This window comes from Geotrypetes seraphini, chromosome 2, assembly GCF_902459505.1.
Source record: "Geotrypetes seraphini chromosome 2, aGeoSer1.1, whole genome shotgun sequence".
Taxonomy (NCBI): domain Eukaryota; kingdom Metazoa; phylum Chordata; class Amphibia; order Gymnophiona; family Dermophiidae; genus Geotrypetes; species Geotrypetes seraphini.
Genome location: NC_047085.1, coordinates 79,481,193 through 79,497,575, shown reverse-complemented (window position 1 = coordinate 79,497,575; position 16,383 = coordinate 79,481,193). Strand labels below are relative to the sequence as shown.

Below are 16,383 nucleotides of genomic sequence, written 5' to 3'. Positions count from 1 at the left end.
AACCAAAAAAATAAATATTTTCACTTGATTTCATGTTCTATCAATAAGCTGAGGACAGGTTACAATATAAGGATGAAATGCAAACACAACAAATACAATATAAAAACACTATAACAATAAAATCAGTCCACTTATAGTCCTCTCAACCAATTCTCCATAACTATGATCACCAACAAGAACAAGTACTAAACACCTGGTCAAATAACCAGGCTTTCATATTCCCTTCCAATCAGATTAATGATGCTAGTCAGAACTGATGAAATGCACAAGCGTTATATTTATTCACCTGTCTGGAGTTCGCCTCTTCCCATTTTCGTTCACATCGAGAAGCAGCTCTGAGGAGTCAACAGGTGAGGTGGTACTGGCATCCAGAAGCAGTTGCTCATGCTGAGCGAGGTACTGGGCTGGGTTCTGCTTGGCCAGCCTTGCGCAGTGCAGGAGCTCCCGCTGTAGCAGGGGCAAATTGGCCTGTAAACATAGATTACACATTAAAAGAAAACAGAGAACTAGGCTGCTCTGTCAAAATTGAGATAGTTACATTAAAGCCCACATGCTTTCTTGAATTCAGTTAACATAACATAGGGCTCCTTTTACGAAGGTGCGCTAGGGCCTTAGTGTGCAGAATAGCGCGCGCTAAATTGCTGCGTGCGCTAGCCACCGCCACCTGCTTTTGAGCAGGTGGTAGATTTTCAGCTAGCGCGTGCTAATACGGTGCGTGCGCTAAAAATGCTAGCGCACCTTCGTAAAAGGAACCCATAGTGAATGAAAGCAGATAAAGACCTGCACAATTCATCCAGTCTGTCCAACAGTCACACTCATTATCAATTCATAATTAAATTGGTTTTTTTGCATTTCTTGGATATAGATTGTAGAATTCTACCCAACACCATCCTTAGGTTCCAACCACTGGAGTTGCTGATGAAGCTCGCTACAGCCTATCCAAACCACCTTGTTATTTGTGTGATACAGACTGTAAAAGTCTGACCGGCACTGTCCTCATGTTCCAAATTATTGCAGTTTTTATCAAAGCCATCTTCAGCCCATCCTTAGCCGAATTGCCATATATGGTACAAATCTGCCCAGTAGTGGCTTCAGTTCTTTATAGCTGGAGTTGCTATCTAAACACCACTCGACCCAAACATACAGTACATGCAACCATTTAAATTTTGTTTTTAATACCATTCATTTTCTAATTAGAGATCCTCTGTGTTCATCCCAGTTAGTTTTTGTCTCGGTGGAGGTGCTAGAGACACAAACTGTAACTGAACTCAAGAAAACTTCGGACAAGTATATGAGAGAGGAAGGAATAATATACAGCATGGGTCAGCAGACTGGATAGGCCATTATGGTCTTTATTTGCCTTCATTTTTCTATGTCTCTATATAAAATAGTTCAGTTGAGTACCTTCATAAAAAGGAAGTTTAAAATCATGCTTTCAAACCTGTAGGAGTCTTATGTTATTCCTAAAACTTGGGTCCTTAATCGATGGTTACCCTTACAAAGTTACTAGAAATAATGTCCCACCATAAATAACTGCATTTTGAGTATAAGCATTCCTTCTCAAGAATGGAATTGAGTACATATTTCCAAAGGTATTCTTTAACACCTTCCTTCAGTGTCCTTCATGCCCTTCACCAAGCCTCAAATATCACCTCTCAGTGTTCTTCACAGAAAACCTTTCATAGTATAAGTCATTTCCCCTCAGACATAATTTTCCCCTCAGACATAATTTTCCCCTCACTCCCTCAGTCTAAAGTTAGCATTATTTTTGCTTCCCATGCTCCCCCACTCTCCGGCTCAGCTCAAAAGGTTCATTCACCTCTCTCATTAGAATGGGTCAGAAATCCAACCCCCCACGTGAGTCAACACGAGGTTTCATTTCTCACTCTGTTGCCCCTTAGTATATTTATTGGGCTAGAGCCTGGGAGGGAAGTTCCTCTCAGCAACTCAAAAATAAACAGAACTTAAGCTTCTGCATCACCAGTTGACAATGTGATGGTCTGGAAGCCATGAAGATAACTTTCTAATGGGATGCTATCCTGTGTGGCAGCTATGGTCTTATGCTATGCATATAACTGCCATTATAAAATTGTTCCATGTAAAGTAAAGGAATATATTTGCACATGCTGTGAAACACTTGAAAATATCCCAATTTTAAACACATCTTCCCATATTTTATGCAACATATATACAGTACATAACATAAGCCATTTCAGCTCAATCACCAGAAATGCCTTTGCTCAAGCCAGATAAAGTAGGCACTATAGGGTAAATTCTATAAGAAGCGCCCAAAAATTAGGCGCTTAATTAGGCACTGTTCAGCGCGATTCAAGTAAAATTGGTTGTTGTTTAATGAATCACCCTGAGCGGAACCTATTTTGGAGGCGCCCAAGAAATAGGCCAGCTCTAGGCACAACTAAAAGTTAGGCGCCTAGCTGAGCGCTTAAGCACACTTAAGAGCAGTGATTCTGCAACAAGGCGCCTAAGATGTAGCCACGCCCATGCCTAACATGAATAGCACCTATTTTTTTGAAGGCCGCCTAAATTTTTAGAGGCACCTTGTTACAGAATCACGCTTTCTTCATAGGTGCCTATGTTTCAATCAGTGCTGATTAAAAAGCTTAATTGAGCTTGTTATTCAGTTTAGATAGGCGCCTAGCTAGTTGGGCACCTCTGAAATAGGTGCTGGTTACAGAATTTGGGCATATGTCCCTAATTTGGAACTTGCATGTACATATCAATGCATGTTAAGTTATAGAATACTAACACTTAAGTGCTTGACTCTGGAGTGACGTTTGTATGTGCTAGTTGAGCGTTAAATGGTATTCTATAGCTTTAGCATAAAACTCAACATATAAATTCATGACACATGCACGGGGAAGGCGCATGGGCAGGGCATGGGCATGTTCAAAACTTATGCTCATAACTTATAGAACACTAAGTGCCACATTCATAAGGATCCTTTTATGCATGCTATTGACATGACAAAAATGGGTGTTCTTAAATGTAGGTGCATAGATGCCAACTTATGCTAGCATTCTATAATGGAGTCTGGACACTTAGATGCAGTTTTTGAATTAGTACTCCACATGCTTAATCTAGGAGCCAAATATTTAGTGGTTGGTTATAGAATTGCCCTTTAAGCCCCGGATTCTCTCTTTGGCGCTCAACATTGAGTGTGAAAATTTTGGTGAAAACCTAATTTGTATGCCCAGTTTAATTGAGTAACTAGCCAATTAGCACCAATAATTGGATGCTATCAATTACTGGCACTAATTGGCAACAGTGTGGATGTTAAGCTTGTTAAGCACTTGTTAAGCACTATTATATAAAGATGCGTATGAAACTTTTTTAGTGCACAGCTAAAAAGGAGCCTGGCCATGGGAGGAGCATGGGCCGGTCAGGGGAATTCACTAAATATGTGTGCACTGGGGGTTCTGCATTTAAGTTACATGGGAGGATTTACACCAGGTTTCAGTTACTGTAAATCCTTGAGCTCAAAGTTGGGTACTATTTACAGAATCTAGGCCTAAGATTAAAGAGGACTAAGAGGGTAATTCTGTAGAAGCTTATTCTATAAAAGAAGGTACAGTAGGTATCTATTTTCTTATATAGAATACTAGTATAATAAAGAAAATACACATATATAAATTAGAAGCAAACAGTTACTAAGCATGGGACGACAGTCAATACTTCTTCAATTCAACATCTCTGCAGCCTTCAACTCTGTGGATCACCACTTTCTCCTAATGAAACTTTCAGAGATAGGAGTGACAGATAGCGTTCTAAACTGATTTACTGACTTTCTTCAGAACAGATAATACATCATCAGAAGGCCTTCTGGAAGGCCTTCTATGGAGTTCCCCAGGGATCCCCGCTCTTCCCCATCCTATTTAACCTGTTCATGAGATCACTCGGATATATCAAATTTGAAGATGAGAGCATAATATCATATGCAGATGACATCCCTATAACCAACAACCAAACTGACACTATCCAAAAAATCTCTACTATTTACTATTTACTTTCACTGAAAATGACCAGAGATCTTCTTTTGTAACCCACCTTCTATAACTCTTTTGTAATTCGCCTTGAACTGCAAGGTAATGGCGGAATAGAAATCTCTAATGTAATGTAATATAATAACATAAAAAGATTCCAAACCTGGGCAACAACCCACAAGCTGAAGCTAAATGCCTCAAAAACCAATGTCCTGTACTTTCACACCACCCAACAGACGGCACCTACAAGAATCACTCTCCATTCTGGCACACCCTCACAGTAGATAAAACATCCAAAATCCTAGGCTGTATCCTAGACTCCACGCTAACTATGGAACCACAAATCTCCCACTTTCTGGAAGAAATCCCTCTTTACCATGATACAATTAAGACTCATCAGGCTATACTTTCACCAACACCATTTTGCCCTGATTGTGCAGATAATGATCCTGCCCCAGCTGGATTACTGCAATTCCCCCTTCATGGGAATCAACATCACCCTAGTCCATAAAATGCTGCTTATTCAAACTAAACAAATATGTCTAGGTCAATCAGAGCCTTAGGCCCCTCCCAGGATGCACCAGGAGAGGCCTTAAACAACCTGGGCCAATCAGAGCCTTGGGCCCCTCTTCGGTGCATCCCCGGATGAACCGGGGAGAGGAAGGCTTGACATTTTGAAAAGGCAGGCCTGCTGCACATCTGGTAACCCTAATAATGGGCATTCAAAACTGAATGTCCATTATAGCATTAGCATTGAGTGCTGATTTTGGTGCCCAAGACTTATGTCTTCTGAAAACAGGTATAATTCACAGCACCCAATTTGGGCATACTACCCCAGTATTCCATAACCCTGCACACAAATTTCAGGAATGCTTCTGACCCATCCATGCATCTCTCATACTATGAAATCTGGGCACACATTGTTATAGAATAGATGTACATCTTGTTATGCACTAAGTCCAAGTTGGTGGTTAGTGCCAATTAGCATACAATTGTTTGCACTAATTAGCTCATTAGACAATTTAGTTGGGCTCCATATTTAGAATCTAGGAGTAAATGCTACGCTATCCAGCTATCAGCAATATTCAAACTGCAATCTGGAGAGTAAGCAGGAGAAAAATGTTTGACCAAACTTTATCCATGCAGTTATCAGGACCAGCAGACCGAATACTCCCACTGTGACATTCTGTCCCCATACATCTTATGACGAAGACAATCAACCATTTTAATAGCCTTCCTTTGAACCAACTCCATCCTATTTATATCTTTTTTAAGGTATGGTTTCCAGAATTGTACACAATATTCTAAAGGAGGTCTCACCAGAGTTTTATAAAGGGGCACCAATACCTCCTTTTACCTACTGGCCATATCTCTCTCTATGCACCCTAGCATCCTTCTAGCTTTTTCTGTCGCTTTTTCAACCTGTGTGGCCACTTTAAGATCATCACATACTATCTTCCTCTTTTGGGCACAAAAGCTCTTCACCCCCGAAACTGTATTGTTCCCTTGTTTGTTTGTGTTTTTGCAGTCCAAATGCATGACCTTGTATTTATTAGCATTAAATCTTAGCTGCCAAATTTCAGACCATTCTTCAAGCTTCACTAGGTCCTTACTCATGCTATTCACACCATCAGGGGTTTCTACTCTATTGCAGATTTTAATATTATCCACAAAGTGGCAAATCTTACCTTACAGCCCTTCAGCAATAGCACTTACATAAATGTTAGAAAGAGCAGGCCCAGGAATTGAATCCTGAGGCACATCACTGGTAATAACCCTTTCCTCAGTGAGATCTTAATTGAACACTACCCTCTGTCAGCTTCTACTCAACCAGTTTATGACCCAGGCACTTTGGGTACCATACCGAGGGCAGTCAATTTATTAGACACCTGTGTGGAATACTGTCAAAGGCTTTGCTAACATCTAAATACAAAACATCTAGCGCTCCCCCTCTATCCAGTTCTCTGGACACCCAGTCAAAGAAATTGATCAGATTTGTCTGACAAGACTTACCTCTAGTGAATCCATGTTGCCTTGGGTCCTGTAATCCACTGGATTCCAGAAACGTAATGTTCTTTGTTTTAAAAGCATTTCTATTAATTTACTTACCACAGAAGTCTGACTTACCAGCCTGTAGTTTCCTACTTCTTCCTTATTCCACTTTTGTGGAAAGGGGCCACATCCACATTTCTCCAGTCCTCTGGTACCACTTCTGATTCTAGGGAAGCATTGAAAAGATTAGCCAGCGAAGCCGTCAGAACTTCCCTAAGTTCCTTCAGTACCCTCGGATGTACACCATCCAGGTCCCATCACTTTGTCCACCTTAAGTTTAGCTAGCTCCTCACAAATACAATTCCTGAGGAAGTGATATAGCACCACAGAATGATGACCTTCATCAGGAGACCTGGATTTGCATGATAAGTGATTTTGTGCTCTCGGTTTAAACTTAAACAATGTTTGTGTAATCAGTTGATTCTTGTGTTTGTAAATGAATACAGAGTTTTTTATGCCTGTGCAATAAGATAGCATCGGTATATGACCTGAATCAGAGAAACTCATACAAATCTTTGTAACACTGAATGATGAAATTGATAAATTTGACAAATTGAACATTAGGAAATCACCTAGACTGGATGGTATACATCCCAGCGTGCTGACAGAATTGAAAATGAACTTGCAGAATTATTGTTAGTAATTTGTAATTTTTCTTTAAAAACCACCATAGTACCAGAAGACTGGAGGATAGCCAACATGACACCGATTTTTAAAAAGGGATCCAGACGTGATCCGGGAAATTATAGACCAGTAAGTCTGACATCGGTGCCAGGCAAAATGGTAGAGACTATTATAAAGAACAAAATGACAGAACATATACATAAGCATAGATTAATGAGAGAAAGCCAACATGGTTTTAGTCAAGGGAAATCTTAATTCACCAATCTACTGCATTTCTTTGAAGAGGTGAATAAACATGTGGATAAAGGTGAATTGATTGATATTGTATATTTGGATTTTCAAAAAGGCATTTGACAAAGTACCTCATGAAAGACTTCTGAGAAAATTAGAAAGTTATGGGATAGGAGGTAATGTCCTTTTATAGATTGAGAACTGGTTGAAAGATAGAAAACAGAGAATGAGTTTAAATGGTCAATATTTGCAATGGAGAAGGGAAAATAGTGGGGTTCCTTAGAGGTCTGTGCTGGAACCGCTGCCTTTTAACATATAACTGGTGAGCTAATTAAATTTGCTGATGACACAAAGTTATTCAAAGTTGTTAAATCACAAGAGTATTGCGGAAAATTGGAAGAGGACCTTGTAAGACTTGGCATCAAAATGGCAGATGACGTTTAATGTGAGCAAGTACAAAGTGATACATGTGGGAAAGAGGAATCTATACTATAGCTATGTGATGTTGGCTTCTGTATTAGGAGTCACTGTCCAGGAAAAAGATCTAGGTGTCATTGTTGAGGATACGTTGAAACCCTTAACTCAATGTGAGGTGGCTGCTAAGAAAGCAAATACAATGTTAGGAATTATCAGAAAAGGAATGGAAAACAAAGATGAAAAAGTTATAAGGCCCTTGTATCACTCTATGGTACAGCCACAGCTCGAATAGTTCTAGTCACCATATCTAAAAAAAATATAAAGCGGCATTATAAAAGGTACAGAGAAGGGCAACAAAAATGATAAAAGGGATGGGATGGCTTCCAGTATTGCGTTCAATTCTGGTCTCCTTATCTCAAGAAAGATATAGTGGCGCTAGAAAAGGTTCAAAGAAGGGTGACCAAGATAGTAAAGGGGATGGAACTCCTCTCGTATGAGGAAAAACTAAAACGGTTAGGGCTTATCATCCTGGAAAAGATACAGCTGAGGGGAGATATGATTGAAGTCTACAAAATACTAAGTGGAGTAGAACGGGTACAAGTAGATCGATTTTTCACTCCGTCAAAAATTACAAAGACTAGGGGACACTTGATGAAGTTACAGGGAAATACTTTTAAAACCAATAGGAGGAAATATTTTTTCACTCAGAGAATACTGGTAGTTATGCTTTGGAACACGTTGCTAGAGGATGTGGTAAGAGCGGATAGCGTAGCTGGTTTTAAGAAATGTTTGGACAAGTTCCTGGAGGAAAAGTCCATAGTCTGTTATTGAGAAAGACATGGGGGAAGCCACTGCTTGCCCTGTATCATTAGCATGGAATATTGCTACTCCTTGGGTTTTGGCCAGGTACTAGTGACCTGGATTGGCCACCGTGAGAACGGGCTACTGGGCTTGATGGACCATTGGTCTGATCCAGTAAGGCTATTCTTATGTTCTTAAAGGCTAAAGCAGCTACTGCTCTTCAGCTTGGAGAAGAGATGGCTCAGGGGTGATATGATATAGATTTATAAAATAATGTGTGGAGTGGAAAGGGTAGATGTGAATCGCTTATTCACTCTTTCCAAAAATACTAGGACTAGGGGACATGGGATGAAGCTACCAAGTAATAGATTTAAAACAAACTGGAGAAAATATTTCTTCACACAACGTGTAATTAAACTCTGGAATTTGTTGCCAGAGAATGTGGTGAAATCAGTTAGCTTAGTGGGATTTTAAAAAGGTTTGGATAATTTCCTAAAAGAGAAGTCCATAGGCCGTTATAGTGATGGCTTGGGAAAATCCAAGGATAAGCTTCCTAGGATAAGCAGCACAAAATCTGTTTTACTACTTGGGATCTAGGTAGGTACTTGGGACCTGGGTTGGCCACTGTTGGAAAGAGGATACTGGGCTTGATGGACCTTCCGTTTGTCCCAGTATGGCAATTCATATGTTCTTATGTGTCTTTTTCCTCCATGTATTATTCATAACACGAGAGCTAACTAGACAACTTTTTCTATTTTACAGATAAATGACATTAAATATTGACCCAATAAATAATACAGCAATCTTATGAAAACCTAATTTACCCTAGAAAACTCTGCCCCTTTCAAAAAATCCCAATCAATAACCCTGTATCCCACCAAGCTCCCTATTATGCCTCAGCAGTTCCTGTTGGGGGCAAGATTAATGCCTTCTGTGCCCCCAATTGCCCTTTCCCCTGCCCTAGGAACCAGCAGTTTCCAAATTAATAGCACCTGATCCTAAACAGTGTATTGGAATATACTGTAAGGATCCTAGTTTGTATTAAAATATACTTCTTGGGATCAAAAATTTTAGAAAATGTCATTGTTCCTGTCCCCTATTAAGAGAGCTCCTAAAAGATTTAAGTGGAGCTTTGGTGGATTGGAGAATTCACAGGTGGGTTTTTTTTTTTCTTTCTATAAAGACATATTTGTTTACAAAATATTTAGGCAGCTAATTGGCAAAATTTTATGGACAATTTAGATTATTATAGAATTTTTAATTATTAGCTTCTTAATTTTTAGTTTTATTCAACTTCTTTTTAATTGTAATTTTTTTAATTATTGTAAACTGCATAGAACTTCATGGCCTTGTGGTATATAAACTGATTATTATTATTATTATTATTATTAGTAGTAGTAGTAGTAGAGCTTTCCAGGTAAGGGACAGGGTTTGCCAAAGTCACTGCATTGGTTTACATTTTTTAGAACCTCTAGGCCATCAGCACCTTAAAGTTCTCACAAGGGGAAACTGAGCCACCAGGACCTGCAAACTATTTAATAAATGACTACTGTTGCATGAAATCCCTCCTATAGCATTGCCAGAGACTGGCCATAATTTGTTATATGAGATTAGGGGAGGAAGGATCAGGAGCTTAATACCTTATAATATACTTAGGCTACCCAGATTTCAGTGGACATGGGGAATGACAACTTATTTTATTTTTTGATCCTCTAGTCCTCTTTAACTTCATCTTTTAGAGCATCAGCTTGAGCATCAGTGAGCCAGTGCTCCCAGGGTAAAGTCAGCACAACCTCTAGAGGTATTCTTAACTTTATATTAATACCACAGCTTGAAAAATTTAATGCAAACTGTGTTATTCATTGTGCATAATAATGGGGTTGATTTGCATATGGCACAGTTCATTAATTTTTATTGTACTTTACTTTTCTTTTTTTTTAGCATTAAGCTATTTTGCTGGCCAGTAACATGCTAATGTCAATTAACACACATGTGGAAGGTAATTCTATAAGAGAGCACCTATTTAGAAGCCAAGAACACATCTGTTTAGTGCATGTCCTATAAAGAGAAGCAAGCACTTACTATTTTTTTTAAATAGAATACTAGTTTAACACTTCAAATACATTTGTATGTATGGTGCAATTGTCTTGGTCCTGCTGTGTCTGATAAGTGGAATCAATGTTTCAGCCATCATACTGAAAAGTCAGTTCCCATTACTCAGGTATGTCAAGAACCAGAATCATGACATCAGCCAAGGTAGCTTAAGAGAACACATTTGAGTGATTCAGGCACAAGTACTTATGCCACCCAGGCCCAGTGTTTAGACATTCTGTGGCCCAGGGCAGAAATTAAGGAGGGGCTCCCAGACTTCTCTCCTCCCTGTCTCTCAACCTCACCCTCCTGATTTATTTCCCCACCTGCCATTATTACTATACATAAAACAACTTTAAATGAGATGACTTCATCACACATAAAACACAGAGAGTCCTTTACCAAATACAGAACAAGGGACTGTAAATAGAAATAGAAGTATGAAGACTGGAGTTGAACTGGGAACCCCCAAGAAATTAAACTCAGAAAGTATTGCAAACACTAGAGAAACAAAAACGGAAGTGCATTTCTTTTTGTAGTGAACATAATCAGTGGCACAGCCACGGGGGGGGGGGGGGGGGGAGGGGGGACTGAGTCCAGCCCCCACCACAATTAGCCACCTCCTTTACTATGGCTGGGGGGGATCCCAAAGCCCTGCCAGCTAAAGTCCTTCTCCTTCAGTCTGGCAGCCAGATATCTCCAAGCTCTGCAGCCAGTTGCAATGTCCCTGAGTTGCCATCGGCTGCAGAGCTTGGAGAGATCTAGCTGCTGAACTGGAGGAAGAGGACTGGTTAGACTTGGGATTCCCTGCCAGACCAGTTATTTATATTTTGCATTTAGGCAGGGTGAATGGATAAAATATGGTGCTCACCCACTTCGGGCTCTGCCCTTCCCCCAATCAGCTGCCTGACTGTGTAACTGAACACAATATAAAGAGACCTGCGATGCACATATCCCAAAGCTAACATATACCACTTAAATTCAAAATAAAATGTATCTACCTTTGTTGCTGGACATTTTGGTTTTCCATCATGTTGGTCCCAGTTTGTCTCTTCTGCCTTTCTGTTTCTTCTGCTAATTCTCTTTCCAGTGACTGGTATCCATTCAGCTTTTTCTTGTTTATTTACCACACCTGTACTGATCATTCCTTGTTAGTTCTTTACTCCTGCATCCAAAACCTCTCCTTTCCCCTCTCTCCCATTATCCATCATCTATCTCACCCATCTCCCCCCCCCCCCATCCCACCTGTTTCTGGGCCCATTGTTTCAATGGAAGTAAATCTTGGATGTTTCAATCTGTCTTCCTTTTTCTGGAGCCATATGACAACTCTATCTTGCTCTGTCCTTCATATCCCTCTTTGTCCCTATCTCCTCCTGTTATCATCATTGCTTCCCTGTATCTTTATCTCCCCCACCCCATCCAATGCTGGTCCACTGTGTCCCTACCTCTTCTCCCTCCATACCTAGCACCTTTTCTTTTCACTGTCTCCAAGTCCCTCCCCTCTCTCTTCTCTTCTTCTTACTCCTACCCTGGGGCCATGATCTCTCCCTCTCTCATCCCACTCCTTCCCCCAGGTTCTGTCTGTCTCTTTCATAGGTCTTCAGGGTGTATCCTCCCTCTTCCATTCCGCTTTTCCGCTTTCTTTCAGTAGTCAGTCAGCCAGTCACTCACTCTCGTCCCCCCTCCAAGTTGGTCCAGCATCTTTTTTGCCCTCTCCCTCTCCCTCCAACACCTTCATGTCTGTTCTTCTCTCCATCCCCCTCTCAGTCAAAAGAGCAGCATTTAGTTCCCTTTCCCTCTTCCCTGCAGATCATGCGTTTCTCCCCCTTCCCATGGTTCCAGCATCTCTCCCTCTCGCCGGCTCCCCAAGGTCCGATGGTGCTAATTGCTACCAGCAGGGAGCTGCCCTGGGGCCTCAGTCTTCCCCGTGATGTGTCCTGCCTACGCGGAACAGGAAGTTACATTACATTACATTAGTGATTTCTATTCTGCCATTACCTTGCGGTTCAAGGCGGATTACATAAGAGTTAGGCAGGAGCATCATGGGGGATAGGCAGGAGCATCATGGGGGAAGACTGATGCCCCTATACAGCTCCTTTCATTCACTGTGGTGTCTGTCTACAGTGATTGAGGTAGGTTAAGAGCACCATTAAACCACCGGGTGTGGGAGGGAGGGAGAGAGAGAGAGGGGAAAGCTGCAGGCTTCTCATGTTGGACTGTGTTGGGGAAAAGGTGCTAGGCTACGGGACCCCCCTGGAACTATGGGGCCCAGGACAGCTGTCCTGTTTGCCCTCCCATAATGCTGGCCCTGATGCCGCCATAGAGCTGATGTTAATGCATGCACTTAGATGGTGAAAGTATGCACATAAATCTTAGTTTTCTATCATTTGTGCATACAATTGTGCATCCTGCCCATGCTCTGCTCATACTCCGTCCATGTGAATGTCCATCTGCCAAGGATAGATCTTAGATGATTGGCATACACTTACAGGAATAGAGCATAACCAGAATGCTGTCATTTCCATGCATATGTTCAAATCTGGGCAGAAACCAGGGACCTGATTCTATAAACAGTGCCTAGCTCCTAGGCGCCTTTGAGCGCAACTCTCAATTATCTGCTAGATGTCATTTATAGAATCATGCCTAGCAGCACCTAAGTATTCTTAGGCATGGGTAAGTGTTAAAAGCTTAGGCACACTCCTATTTAAACCAGGGTTTTCTTGGTCTAAAGGAATGTGCCTAAATTAGGCGCTTACCGGCACCTAAGTCAAACAATGCACACATCCAACCCAAATGCAACTCTAACCATGCTGGTAGGTGCCCTTGGTGCCTTGCTCAAAGTGGGAGACGCCTACCGAGGTAGATACCTACTGGCTAGTTAATAAAAAAAAAAAAGTTAAATTGTTTTTTTAATGGTGCTTTCAAATATCAAATGTCAGCCTCAATTAAGCCAATTAAGAAAATTAAGGTAGGGGCCTAGATCATCTAGGCTCTTTGATCTAGGTGCCTAAATTTAGGCATCTTTTATAGAATCAGGGCCTAGATGCACAGATAATCTAATTAGTCAACTGAGTTAATTGAGGATAATTGGCACTAATTTGGATTTATGCATGCACCTGCCTATGTTCTATTCTATAACCCAGTGGGCCCAAAGTATCTCACATGCAACCCAAAAGGGAGTGTGATTATAGGAAGGGCATGGATGGGACATTCCAAATATTTAGTGTTAAAGAATACTGAGATTACATGCCCAACTTGCCCACCAGATTTATACCAAGTTTCAACTGGCATTAAGTCCTTGCATCCAAAGCTGGGAACAGGAATCCACTCTATGCTATAAATGGTGCTCAGCTTGGAGTGTCCTTTATAGAATAACACTTGGGGCCGGATTCTATAAACAGTGCCATTATCGTTAGGTGCCTTCAACAATGGTACCGGTCGAGTGTCAATCACACAATGGAATCATTTAGAATCAAGGCTACTGTCAAACATAGGTACCGGAAATGTAGGCCTTCCAAACCCTGGCCTACATTTCCGGTACCTATGTTCAAAGTGAATCCCATCTATGGAAGCATTTAAGGGCACCTACGCTAGCTTCCAGCATTACCATATCTTCTTTGACCTTGGGAGCCTCCGTAGATGTGATCAAGGCACTGTTTTTGGAGGCACCAGTAGGCGCCTACATTTCTTTTTTGATAATTGCTTTCTAATTGTTTTTAAAAGATGTGGTCACATACCATACCAATTAAAAATAATTAAACAATTTAAGTTAGGTGGCAGTAGGGTGCCTATCACCGCCTAACTTATGGCGCACTATAGAGAATTTGGGCCCTAAGCAAATTTGTCCAGGCACCTAAATTTGGACACCATTTATTGAATTCAGCCCTAAATAACAACAGAATTATTATTTGGGTGTATACAGAACAACACATATTACTGCATAGCACAGTTTTAGTAAATAGAGTTCATAGACTACTTTCTTAAAAGTGTTTTGAAAAGTATATGAAGTAACAAGATAACACAGTTTTCTATATCAGACATATGTAGGTGTTTCTAGTTTTGTACTTCAAATGGAGCAAGGTTGGACTTTTCATATTTTTATACTATATGCAATTACACTTGTAAAGCTGAAGCATACATTTATACTAACTTCAGAGCACATATAAGGAGAAGGGATGGGATTTGATATACCACCTTTCTATGGTTATTATCAAAACAGTTTACACATTATATAGAGATACTTATTTTGTAACTGGGGCAATGGGGGGGGGGGAGGGGAGGTGACTTGCCCAGAGTCACAAAGAGCTGCAGTGGGAATGGAACCCAGTTCTCCAGTTCTTGGGCCACTGCACTAACCATTGCACATTGTGTGTTCGTTTTAGTGTTCTACTGGGATTGCTTCTGGGTATTTATTTTGCAAAGGCACATGTGGCGCAGTGGTTAAATTAGAACCTCAGCAACCTATGGTTGTGGGTTCAAACCCACACTGCTCCTTGTGACCCTGGGCAAGTCACTTAATCCCCCCATTGCCCCAGGTACATTAGGTAGATTGTGAGCCTGCCAGGACAGACAGGGAAAAAATACTTGAATAAATTCATGTAAACCATTCTGAGCTCCCCTGGGAGAATGTTATAAAAAACTGAATAAATAAACAAATGATATAAAAACTGCTTTAAAATAAGCACCTTATTTTTGGATTTCTCACTTAAGCCCTTAGGGACAAAAAGATACAATACTGTTGAAAACGCTATGCAAAATATATGCATTAACAAGCATGAATATCAATGCACAGCAAGGGAGCTATCGCATATTTCTGTGATAATGGCTACATTACTGCACAAAATTTAACACAGGCTATTTACCTCCAAACTCATTTGCATGCGATTAACATGGGCCATTCTCATGCATTAATTAACACACGATAACAGTCCATTTGATTGCATCTTTTTATATCAGTCTCTCAGCCAGTACTACTTTAACTTTCCATAGAGGGAATTTTCAGAATTGTTTTGTGAGATCACAAATTTCAGGCTCTAGGTAACTGAACAAATCTGAACTAGCTGGCGAGTTATTACAATTAACAAAGAAATTTAGGGCTCCCTTTACTAAAGCGCGCTGGCATTTTTAGCGCATGCAGGAAATTACCGCACGCTACACCGCATGCTATGCTTCTAGAACTAATGCCAGCTCAATGCTGGCATTAAGGTCTAGCGTGTGTGGCAATGTAACGCACGCTATTCCGCGCGTTAAAGCCCTAACGCAGCTTAGTAAAAGGACTTAATTTCTCCTAGAAAACTTTTACACAATAAGCAACTAAATTAAACTTCTATAAATCATGGCATGTGTATTCATATGCCCCTCCCCCTCAATTAATTAAAATGGCAGTTAAAACCACATGTACAATTTTAGGCACACCCCCAATTTGTACATGCAATTTGAGTTAATAAGGCTGCTAGCACTATTGCAAACAATCAATTTTTGGTGCTAAGTGGCAACAATTTGGATTTAGATATACATCTTGCTAGGTGCTATTCATTAAGGATGCGTGCATAAATTTTTGTATGTAAGGGGGCATGGCCATAAGAACATAAGAGTTGCCAAACTGGGACAGACCGAAGGTCCATCAAGCCCAGTATCCTGTTTCCAACAGTGGCCAACCCAGGTCCCAAGTACCTAGCTAGATCCAAGCAGCAAAACAGATTCTATACTGCTTATCCTAGGAATAAGCACTGGATTTCCCCAAACCATCTCAATAATGGCCTATGGACTTCTATTTTAGAAAATTATCCAAACCTTTTTTTATACCCTGCTAAGCTAACTGATCTCATCACATTCTCCGGCAACTAATTCCAGAGTTTAATTACATGTTGTGTGAAGAAATATTTTCTCCGGTTTGTTTTAAATCTACTATTTAGTAGCTTCATCGCATGCCCCCTAGTCCTATTATTTTTGGAAAGAGGAAACAAGAAATTCACATCTACCCTTTCCACTCCACTCTATGTTATAAACCTCTGTCATATCACCCCTGAGCTGTCTCTTCTCCAAGCTGTAGAGCCCTAGCCCCTTTAGCCATTCCTCATAGGGAAATTGTCCCATCCCTTTTATCATTTTTGTCACCATTCTCTTTACATTTTCATATTTGTTTCTATTCCTTTTTTGATAATTC

The 16,383-nt window shown here is 40.6% G+C and overlaps 1 protein-coding gene across 6 annotated transcripts in view; it reads right to left on the bottom strand.

Moving 5' to 3' along the window:
- The window catches only part of RUNX1T1 (RUNX1 partner transcriptional co-repressor 1), a 446,411-nt gene that overhangs the window by 136,621 nt on the left and 293,407 nt on the right, over positions 1-16,383 (bottom strand). For all 6 annotated transcript variants that reach the window (XM_033933228.1, XM_033933232.1, XM_033933227.1 and 3 more), the window contains one exon: positions 287-468. In XM_033933228.1, coding sequence (XP_033789119.1) covers positions 287-468 — 182 coding nt within the window. The remainder of the gene's footprint in view (positions 1-286; positions 469-16,383) is intronic.